An 11,869-nucleotide genomic window follows, 5' to 3' on the forward strand; every position below is an offset into this window, starting at 1 on the left:
ATTAGAGTTGTGGTCTAAGCAGGGTAGCTAGAGGGCCGCACATCGGACAGTCCTGGTTTTCTGTCATCTTGTCCCGCAGTGAAATCTTTGCCCATCCTAAGGGTCCCATCATCAGTTTCGGATAGAATCTATTTGGGATGTCTGTGTTTTGACCGGATTGCTGATAGTATTAGGCGATAGCGACTTAAAGAGCTCTTTCCGGACCCCGTGCACTACAGGCATTTTTTTCTTTCGCTGATGTTGTCGTAGGTGGTCACGGAAGTCTCTGTGAAGCATATTCACGTAACCTTGTGGTTCACAAAGAGACTGGGGAAAAAAAGAAAAGGAGTTTCACGTTAGCATCAGCACAAGATAAATAAGAATGTAAGTAGTGCCATTAATAACCATACCTGGGAGCTTGGGGGGGGGTACCTAGAGCTCACCCTGTTCTGGCAGAGTGGTCTTGCGTGGTGTGCATGGGGAAGGGCTAGCTATATGTGGGGTGGGGCTAGCCACACATATAAGCAGTTCTAGCCCCAGAGGGTTTCATGTGGGCATGGGCAAATGCTGTTCCCATGCCCAGGAGACACTGGGTCAATCCCAGAGAGTTCCTAAGTATGCCAATAACCATCAGTCCAAACACAGCTAAGATCTGTGTGTGTGCATATATATATATATATATATATATATATATATATATATATATATATGTTTGTGCCTAGGGGCCCATTCCCAACTTTTCTTTCCCACTAACCGTTGCTGCTTTTCTACTTCTCCTGGTTGCAGGAGAGCACTGATGACTTTCAGTCTGATGACAATTTGGTCTCTCCAATCATCCCACTGCCTTTTCAGCTATAATAAAAACATTGGCACATGCTGCATCTGGCTACGTGACATATGTAACCCCTATTGTAAGCAGTTCTAGCATATTAGACAGAAAATCTTTTTTATGTAACTTGTGTTCAAATGACTGCATTAGAAAGCTGGGAACTCTGGTTTGACTTGGAGTCTCAGGGTGAAGACCTGGTTCCCTTGGTGTCCAGGTCAGTTTGTTCTCTATCTGGGTAGGGAAGTGGTGTTTCTGCCTACTTTCCTCCCTCTCCTCACGCACTAAGAGCATTTGGGGGGCTAGCCCTGCCCCTAGGAGCAACTAGCCACACCCTTTCATAAAGCCACTCCCCCAGAAGAGGGAGTACTCCTGGTAGCCCAGGTATGCGCAGTCATGTGACTCCACAGAGACGTTTTGTGTTGTCTCCATTTGGCATTTGTGCATTTGTGTGGCGTGTTGTCTGTAGATGGCATGGCTTGCTGTAAAAGCTTTCTGCTGTCTCTAATTTTCATTTGTGTGTCATCATGCAGAATAAGGATTTTTTTTTCTCCAATTAATATTTCTATGAAATTCTCCAGTAGGCAGGCCCTATCATGCCTCTAATTAGCATTTTCATGACACTGCTCACCAGAGAGGCTTAGCACAGTTGGCATTAGTGTGGCGTTCTTCTGTATACAGGCTTTGTTGGTTGGTTACCAAGTCTTTTGTTCATTCCCATTTAATAGGAATCTTAATAGGGAGTCCTATCAACAACCCACAGAGAACGGCTTCTACAACAACGGGTCTAATAGCAGTCATATTTTCAATTAAGAACCCCCCCCCTGTTTTTTTTGGGGGGGGGGTTCTACAGGAGGTATGACCTGAATGGATAAGCTGCATAGAAGAAAATTGTCTGGCTTCTCAAATAGTCCTTTACTTGATACATACAGTATGTCACTTGTTGATAGGAAGGCTGGCAAAGTCTACAACATAAGTGTATTTCTGTAACAAAATGTGTATTATGATCACTTTCCATCCATGCGTACCTTAAAATTTTCGTAAAATTCCTTATATCCTCCCTTTAAGATATAAAGCTCAGGATAGTATAATTGCGGATACACGTTCGCATTTCTGTCCAGGTTTCGTAATGCTCGACACCTGCAACAAAACAAGTAAAATGGAAAAAGAAATCTGATTATACGGAAGACTTTCAAGTTGTATTATTGTGTTACTTTTTAGGTCAAACTATTTGATTGGTGTGTGAATATTATTATCACTTTATGGCAGCAGTCCAGATATTAAGACAAAGGATGTCTTGGGTGACCTAAATCTAATCCCTACAGAAATCCCGTATTGTAATTGGAGTTTGCAGGAGAGCTGTGGTTTCAACTCCTCAAAGTCACGATGGATTATAAAGAGCCATGCCTGGAAAACTGACATGTAGGAGAGCTGCGCGGACCCGTCATAATGCATAGTTCAATCAGTGACGTGCGTCTCAAGAAACCTGACTTAAATATGCGTTGTATAGGGCCAAACAAGATATTTACAAGCAGAAGCTCTATGGGTTTCGCCCTTTCTAATATAAAGTGAGGTCATTGAGATGAAAGTGCAACTCCCTCCTTAGTGAATATATTAAACCCCTTTAAACTGTCTACTTCAAGTTTTATAGCTTCAAGCTTTTATTTTTATGAGCATCAGTTCCCCTATAAACAGCCAATTATTGTTCTCTGAAATATTACAAAAAATAATGGTCATGATTAAACTCGGGAAACACCCAGTATACATGACATCATCTGGGGGTCTTAATTCATTTCACTCTATGCATATGATAGCAGTGGGGTCCCTTTAAACCATTGTGTGGTCCGTTTTGCAGAATCCCCCCTAAAAGAATGTGCCTACGAAGGAACCTTATAAGATATTCTTTTGTATTTATGACTATGAAACTAATACAAACAGCAAAGTATATTAGTTGGTACGCACAGCTTGGGTGCTCTCTCGGAAGAAAATTCACAGTGAAAGATTAGGAGGTTCCTGCTTTGGGAAAAAGACGAGTTCTTCATAAAATGGTCCGATATCTGCTCTTCTCTGTACAAATTCTTGGAGCCCTTCAACAAAGAGAGAGTTTGCAAAATTAGTATTAGAGGATGAAATAAATACATTTTGTGGGATGTTTTCAGCCCTTGCAGTCTTGTTCAGAGCTAGATCATGCACTAGGAACCCCAGGAGCCTGCCTAGGGCCCAGTGAGCTCGTAGGGGCCAACCGGTGCATATTAAAGAGCGTATGATGGCTGCAGTGTGCCTTTCTCTATTTCAACTCACTGTTACATGAATAAACGCATTTTAGGAAACCTGGGTATTTCTGGCTGCGATATATATATTCCTTCATTGTATTAGCATCTACCTCTTCTGCCGGGAGGCTGTCCCATTTATCCACCACCCTCTCTGTGAAGGTTTTAGATTATGACCTTTTGTTCTAACGTTCCTCTTTCTTTCAAATAAGCTTCACTTCTGTACTTTGTTAAAACCCTTTAAGTATTTTAATGTTTCTATTGCATCTCCTCTCTCTTCTTTCCCTAATATATATATATATTGAGATCCCTAAGTCTTTTTTTATATTTTTCTTCCTGAAAACCCCTTACCGTTTTTGTAGCCCTCGTCATATTGCACATGGTATCATGTAACTAATATACCTTTATGTGTCCTCCAGAGAATTCATAAGGATATCGACAGTCCACCACACAGTACTGCTGCGTCACGTCGTTATATTCCCCTGTGAGCAGCTTTGCTAGCTGGAGATAAAGCAACAGAAGTCAAGTGATGGGAAAAAAAGAATTATTAAAGTGTGAATCTTACAACGAAAACAGAGAACAACTACATTATCTTCCCTGATGCAACCATTTGACTGGAACACATTAATGGGGTATTTCGGTCACTTTTTGGGTATGTTAAGCAACCTGTTCTTTCTGAGAGTCCAACAACGAAATTCCAGTGTGAGAGTTACCGTAATAAATACGTTATTGCTTATTTAAAGAGTTATTGATTCATCTACTAATATGAAATTAAAGAAGGATCTGCACAAATTGGTAAGTGAAAGTCATTCATGGAATCATGATCCTTGTGCCTAGAAGTTGTCATCAGGATGCCAAAAATCTGTACAGTGCAAGAAATCTCTAGCATACAGATCGTATGAGGACAGAAAAGGTGAGGATTTTTTTTCTAATTTACTACGACTGATATTTGTCCATTGTAATGAATTAACTAATGGCCTTTTCCATAGATAAGAGAGCTATAGGTGTGTTAGCCTCCTAAATTAACATTCTCACTTTTGGGATTGCATCTCTAGTAGACATTAGAGCCGTGTCTTCTCCAGGCATTAACTCACGGTGACTGTAGCTGCATATTTATCAGACTTGTGCACATGGACCAAAAACAATTCAAATAAATTATTTTTTTTTTTTCGTGTTTGGTCCATTCAGTTTTCTTGAAACTAAATTCATTGTCACTCATGCACTCTCACACACCTCATTCACTCTCACACACTCACCTCATTCACTCTCACACACTCTTGCTTACTATCTCTCACACTCTCTCGTACTGCGGAGATGTGTAAAAGGATGTGCATGGAGATGTGTAAAAGGACGTGCATGGAAGCAGACTGCAGAGACGGTAGAGAGACATTGAGAGAGCGTGAGGGACAGTAAGAGTGAAAAAAACAATGAAATGCAAACGGAAATTCAAAGCTCTTTGCTTGATTTTTGTTTTTTTTTGCATTGGGGGTCCTTCCTCGTTTTCAGACATTCGTACAAATTGACAAAATAGTCATTATTTATGTTAATTATAATATAGCAGAACTGGGAAAAACCTCATTAACATTTGTTAGAGCGATTTCTGCCAAAGTGGTTTTGTTACACAAGACTTTTCCAATCCTCAATGAAAAAAACAATTTCTATAAAAGCTAAAGGGTTAGGGTAAAATGTCAGATATTACTTACAGTTGCACAGCTTATATACTTAAGGTCCTGGTGTTTCCCTTGTTCAATTGGTAAACAATATTTCTATAAACAAGGGGAAAAAGGTGAATTTAAGGGATTTAGAACAGTTGTGTGAGATCCTAGTATCCTAGTATGCCTAGTATTCAAAGGGGCATTAGATAGAGATAAGACTTCTGGAAGGGCAACCCTTCAACCTTACAGCTGTTTTTCACTACAACCCCAGCCTAATCACAATGGAATGGGGAAAACTAAAATAAAACCGTCTCTATTTAACATATAAAGACAGAGACTTGCTTTTTTTAAGTGCCAGAGAAGCAAGTTACTTTAGTAAAATCTCCGATCAGTTCATCATCTTCACTGTCCGCGATGTTACATTTGGGACTGTTGGCGCTCATCTGCAACAAGGAGAAGCGAGAGATTATTTATTTGTCTTGGGTATGCAATATTTATTCACGTTCAAAGGAACATTTGTGGCTTATGAGAAATCCAACAAGTAGCCCTCCAGCTGAAGAAACTCTCATGATACTCAGCTAGCCATTAGAGCTCTCATTTCCAGATTCTTGATGACAGCAATGAGACTTGTAGTTCCACAATATCTGAAGAACTGTTTATTAGAATCTCCTCTGCTGTATTATGATGGGCTGCAAAGCTTTCAATCTAGTAGGAGCATGAGAGCTAATGGGAGCTACCTGTGGTCAAAGAAACCACTGCAGGGTTGCGCCTGGTAACATCTTAATTAAGCTCTATTATTATTATTATTATTATCTACATATGTTTGTAGAGAAACTTCACATCTCTCCATCCAGCACCCCCCCCACTGAGTACATAACACTTTTACCATTTTGGTCATCTTTTTGTGAGTATAAACATTGACCTTATTTGCGGCTGATGGCTTGACCTGCTTTCTTCTAAAGATATTGGCGCGTACATCGTAATGATCATTATTCAATGCAATTTAATTTCAAAACTAAGCAAACACAGTATTCTCCCGGTGATTATAACAAAGGAAATTGTTACAACCAATGGTTCATTTATACGGATAGATCTTGAGGTGCCCTTGGGACACGTTGGCATTGGTTATGGAGGGGTGATGATAGTCGGTCATCCATAACAAGAAGGGATCTCATACCGTATAGTATTTACTTACAGAAAGCCTGGGCTCTGGGTCAACCCTGTTTCCAGGATGTTCGACTTTAACCTCCTTGGTACCGGACCCGGTATCTCTTTCTGACCACTGGATCTTTGGTCCTGTAACGCAATCCGGACTCTGGAACAGTTCTGCAAGCTTCACGCGAGATTTTTTCTTGAAAATAAAAGAGATATGTAAATAGGGGAGGATTATTTGTCCACCAACAGACTGCTTAAGTTATATCCTTTTTTAACATGGTTTCAAAGTAGAACATGAAATAGTGGGCAGGTTGGATAGTGCTGAAAACATGTTTTAGCCAATGCTGTTTTTGTGAGTTTTTTTTTAATCCCGACGTATGCATCATATATGATGTAGAACTCAGATGTTCATGGATACAATTCTATCTTCCCGATGATCTGTAGGAGGGTAGCATAATGTATAGATCAACCCCCCCACTTAAATACTGTCTTGTGCAAATCGATAGTTGGACATACTTCTTAGGCATGCAGTACAGAAACTCATCACAGTCTTAAACAATCAAAGATTGTCTACGCAAGGAATAGGCAGATCATGAGCAAACCGTTAACCTGGTGCAGCAAATGGTTAATTACGGCAAAAAGTAAGGGGAAAATGGATGAGAAGGAGCTAAGATACCACTATGCCCTGCTTATTTCAGTGCCGGGACTTTGCTCTCATACACGCACAGGGCTGGGTGATCGCAGAGATACCCGGTGACCCTAACTGCTATTTCCCATGTTATTCTTAACCATATTTAATATGTTTTCATGCTCAGATACTGGATTTCAGCGTTTCCTTTTACCTTAGTTGAGTATGGATGAGGGGCATTTTCACTGTCTCTTTCTTTAGCTCTTCTTGCAGGTTTTTTCTTTAAAAACAAATATAACAAACAGTTACGTGCTGGAAAAACAGCCGAAGAATATATATATATATAATTTCAGTTCTGTAGGTTACCTGAGATATACCACGTATGATGTACGTGGCAGGGCTGGCAGGGTGATCAGATGGGGTGATCTTCCTTAGAGTGATTTAATAATCAAATTTGATTTGCAATCCCAATAATATCTCACAATTTAACCTGTACAAATTACGCACATATTATGACTTCTTTTAACCAGAATATGGGCCCTGCAGATAATAATACCAACAGTCACAGATTCATCAGAACAGTCCCTACCACACAGTCCCAGCTGTCTCTGGACTGCTAACAACTGTGAACGTGCAAAAGAGGTGGAACCAGGGACGTGGACGAAATGTGCTGTGTTTTCTTGGCCCGATCTAATAGACATACACCCTGACTCCTTTTAATAGAATGACTTAGTCTTGATCCCTTAGCAGGACATTCTGACTCATAAAAGTCTATGAATGAAATTATATCAGAATTGCCATAAAGCATCAGCTCAGTGTGGTGTTTGAACAGGGAAAGTCACCCAAAATATCACATGACTGACAACAATGATAAATCCTAGATAATTGATATTTATTACTGTAAAATGAAATAAAATTTGTTTTTTTTTTTCCGTGTTAACTACATTAATAGACACCACACTGCGTTTAATGCTGAAAGTAAAATAATCATTTTTCCATGAACTGTATTTTATCTAACAGATATATCTGCCCATGTTTGCATCTAAAAGGCATAAAACAGAAACACTTACTGGCTTCCAGTCCCTTGCTTCAAAAGAAGAGTCCCTACAGGGGAGAAATGTGTGGTTTTGTTAGAATTAGTGAAAAGTAACCCGAAAGAGATACCATATTGTGCAGTACATTACTTTATGTATTACTTTTAGCAGTAATATATTTACTGTTCTACAGAACAACACAATGTAAACCTTATAGAATGTAAATGTGTCTTATTTATTCTTTAGCGTAGACTTGACATACAAATGTATATTATATTTTTTTATAACGCAAGAAAAAAAACAACACAGAAAATTTAAGAAGCTTCTTTTGCGGCTATGGCAACCAAACATTTCAACCAATCAGTGTCCTTGCCATGTATACCAGATAGAATAAATTGTGCCCTTACAAAATAGTAATTGGACAAAGATTTGACGTCAACTGATTTCGCGGCAGGATTTTGTTATTTAGAATCAGTGTAATTATGTTTCTAATGCCAGATTTAATTCCAATATTGTCCCAAAACACTTTGTCCCCAGACAACTTGTCTATGCTGTCTTAGCCCCCAAACAGCTTGCCTGTGCCATCTTAGCCTCCAAACAGCTTGCCTGTGTTTTGATTGGATAATCTCTACAATATCCGTGGCCCTAGCTGCTAGTGTTGGCCATAGCTGGCAGGTTTTAGAAGGGGACGGGACCAGGCGCCACTGCGACACCTGTGACCATGATTGTTATACCCCTGAGCCTGCAATTTATCCCTTTATTATGTGGTGGTTGCCATAGTAAATCCATGTGTATAAGCGTGAATAAATCTGGCGATGGATGCTCTTTTCAGTTGCAGCACGATTTTAGTTAGGCAATAATCTTTAAGTAAATATGAGTGGAGACACTATGTCTGTGAATATATCTATTTTTAACAGTACATATAATATAAGCTTATATATAAGCAGGTTGGACATTGCTTGGCTTCATAACCAGTTTAAAGAATTAGAAAATGATTTGCACTCAGCCTATTCACATTACTGCGACAATAAATGATGTTACAGATTAATGTACCGGATGAAAGAAAACATATTTTTTTCCACGTAGGACTCCCTTTAAATCTACTTTTCAGCAGTAAATCTGAGTAATTCAGCATAAAAAGTACCTTATTCTGGAGATATGAGAATTCAGCTTGGGAGTTTTCTCATTAGGGATACCTGCAATTACACAAATGAAATTATAAGGTTTTTCGTAAATCCTAATTCTACAGTTTCCTGCATTTAAACTGAAGAGTAAACACTTGTCTTGTCTTAGACGTTTACCAGTCCTTGGTGTCATCATATATTCAGGATAGCCATTTGCCTATCCCTTAAGTGTTTAACTTTCCTTACCATTAATGCTGGGAAGCTGTTCCCCTTACCTACCACCCTTTCAATAAGGTAAAGCTCTTTTACATTGTATCTAACCCCCCGACCCTCCGATTTTAGATCATGACTTCTTGTTCTAGCATTTCCCCCTTTGAAATAAGCAGATATTAAATGAGAACGTAGAATCTGTAAATTAATGAATTACTTTACATAGGAAAAAAGGTAACATTTCCATAGCATTTATGTAATAGAAAGTGCTGGTTCAGAACTGTTATAGAACATTGTGAGTCACCCCAATATGTTGCTCGTAACAATAATTACTGTTAAATAGACAAATGTTTAAGAAATTTATTAAGCCTTTAACCCTTTAGCAGCAGCAGCGGATATACAGTGCAACCCCGTGACTGCAAACGATCAAAGTTCTTGGGTAAAGTGCCAAAATCTCTTGGCGTCTCTAATATTATCCCAGGAGTATCTGGCTGTGCTGTATTAATGAGAAACCCTGTGTCTGTTGTAATAGAGGTAATGGGCATGCGTCGATTGAACGGGGCTTTGTCCAGACCTGTAAGAGTTGCTGTCTCCATGGTAGTATGAGGCAAATTAGATGATTCCGTGGGGCTTGGACTCTGGGACTCAGGGGACAGCTTCAGCCTTCGTCTTGGAGAGATGCCAGATAACCTGTAACAAAGGGTACCGGATGCTTATTGGGGTAACAGCATGCAAGTTCATTAAACATTCCATAGTAACGATCTACGGTACATGATATACTCACTACAAAGCTTTACAATGAGCGTGTAAAATATTACCATGATGTAACACGTCAGCACGTCATACATTTGTCATCAGTGTTTTTGTCGTGGTGCATTTCAGAGGCAGGCAAGCCATTTAAGCGAGTAGGGTGCATACATCCACCAGAAGAAGACATGTATGTGGAATCAATGTCAGGTTTAGGAAAATAGTGATCTTAAGGCTGTTCTTTGGTCCGCATGTAAACAGCTGCTACAATGAGTGAACTATTAACTATTTGATAAATACAAAAAATTATTTACTACAATGCAATAATTTTCATATATTTCAGCTGATACGTCACCTTTGAACAGAAACATGAAACCGACACCACGTTTAGGATTTAACATTTGGAAGTTCATAAGAATTATTACATTATGTTAAAGTGGGTTCATGGAACACCACACAACTGCGATTCACAAGCATGATATATATATATATATATATGTATATATATATGGGGTGGGATGCAAGATACAAAGGCAAGAGGGTGTGCAGTCACAAATTGTGAGCGTACATCGGAAAGGACTGAGATTATTGTCTGTCAAATGTATTATGGACCACTTAACAAGGCTTGATATCCCCCATCCCACCAAGCCTCCCCTACACACACTAAAAGTATTATTTATATTAGCTTTACCTGTATGCGCCAGTCTGACGCCCCATTTTACCAGGCAAACAGATGACGGGCGACAATCCCAAATCCGGAGAGAATGTCAGTTCTTCATCCAAGCTGCTGTCTGAGCTGCCCGGTTCAATTCTACAGCTAAGCAAATCTAAGAGATTCACTTCATCGGGCTTCACGTCGTCTGGAACATGAGACATCGCAATAACAATTCCCTTTCTGCATATATATATATAAATTAAAAAGTAAACATAGTGTATTTCCAACTATGCCGGGCGCTCGTGTTAAGACGTGCTCTCTAATAAACAAGACTTTGATCTGCGGCTGCCTACTTATTCAAAGCTCCCTCTCTGACAGCCCCTGATCTCTGTCCCTTGGTAATGGTTTCTACAACAAGCTGAGCTGGGAACAGATGATTAGTTGTCGGGATCCATGCAAAGCAGCTTCTGATGCCAAGGTTTCCTGTTGATCCTGTTTGGGGGGAGGTGTACTCAGCTGAGTAAGCGATAACGGTACACTCAGCTACGTGTGATCACTACCATGTATACCGTATTGTTCTTTTTCAGGGTATTTGTGTTACGTATAAAGGTATCGCTCTAATAAAAGTCTGGACAAAAGGACCAAGTGATTTTATTTTTATTGGTAAAATATATTTATTGGCTAACTGAAGGGTAATAGATTGCAAGCTTTTGAGACCACCAAGGTCTATCTTTCAGGCATCTTCTACCCGTAGAAAAGAAAGAGATAGTCTTAAAAGCTTGCAATCTATTATATTTCAGTTAATAATAAAGGAATTGTCTTTTACCAAAATTGCTCTTTTTCTATCTACAGCTAACACGGTACAACTATATATATTTGTTAAAAGAAAATGTGACGCAGACTTGTTCTTATGTGTAACTCCCATCCAGGCAACTTTTTAAATAACATTTTTTGAATAAACTATTGTATTAATAATAAGCAGGGAAACAATAAGACTAAATAGACTTCAAGATTGCAAGCAGGTCCCCCCTCACCTACATCTATAAATCGATAAAAAAAATAATAATAATAAAAACATTATCAGATAAAATAACATTATCAGCACCATCAGATAAAGTGCTTACATTGAAAAGGAGGTCAAAGAAAGCAAATAAAAAACAAACAGAGGAAGGGATAAGGAGAGAATAGGATGAAAGAAGCGGAGGGGAGGAGAAATGAGTCCGTGAGGTCAGAGGTGTAATGTTTATTCAGATGACATCAACTTTAACAGTAACATTTGTCCACCTCTACAGCACATGCTAGTGCACAGAAAACAAGTGAATATTATCATTAATAATTCAATATATTCAGATATATTTTAAACTGTTTTTAGTAAATCCAGCATAGGAAATCTATTTTCTGAGCAGTTTGGCAGTAACATTATGCATATTGCACAGCGCTGAGGAATATGATGGCGCAATATGAATCAATAAATAATAATAACGGATGAAGTTGGGATCAAGGCATTGATATCAATGTATTCTTATTTTTTAAGATATTACTGATCTGGGCCCCTGCTTGAGTGCAGCCCTTCCCATTCCTTCTCA

General features: G+C 39.0%; 1 protein-coding gene across 1 annotated transcript; it reads right to left on the bottom strand.

Annotated features, from left to right (window-relative positions):
- Window positions 1-41: 41 nt before the first annotated feature.
- Window positions 42-10,587, bottom strand: LOC128468384 (M-phase inducer phosphatase 1-like). The gene is made up of 12 exons (XM_053450079.1): window positions 10,320-10,587; window positions 9,456-9,571; window positions 8,692-8,743; window positions 7,584-7,617; window positions 6,728-6,793; window positions 5,926-6,081; window positions 5,102-5,173; window positions 4,779-4,841; window positions 3,478-3,576; window positions 2,768-2,892; window positions 1,834-1,945; window positions 42-306 (listed from the first exon to the last, which is right to left on the bottom strand). The coding sequence occupies exons 1-12, from the start codon at window positions 10,502-10,504 to the stop codon at window positions 112-114; spliced, it is 1,275 nt and encodes a 424-aa protein (XP_053306054.1). The 5' UTR covers window positions 10,505-10,587; the 3' UTR covers window positions 42-111.
- Window positions 10,588-11,869: the final 1,282 nt, after the last annotated feature.

This window comes from Spea bombifrons, chromosome 11, assembly GCF_027358695.1.
Source record: "Spea bombifrons isolate aSpeBom1 chromosome 11, aSpeBom1.2.pri, whole genome shotgun sequence".
NCBI classification, from domain to species: domain Eukaryota; kingdom Metazoa; phylum Chordata; class Amphibia; order Anura; family Pelobatidae; genus Spea; species Spea bombifrons.

Bases quoted from the DNA above. Each gene is read 5' to 3' on its own strand.
- LOC128468384 (XM_053450079.1), bottom strand. From the start codon at position 10,504: ATGTCTCATGTTCCAGACGACGTGAAGCCCGATGAAGTGAATCTCTTA. The intron at 9,572-10,319 runs GTAAAGCTAATA...CCTTTGTTACAG, and splicing joins CGTCAGACTGGCGCATACAG to GTTATCTGGCATCTCTCCAA. The intron at 3,577-4,778 runs GTAAGTAATATC...CTTTATCTCCAG, and splicing joins AGTATATAAGCTGTGCAACT to CTAGCAAAGCTGCTCACAGG.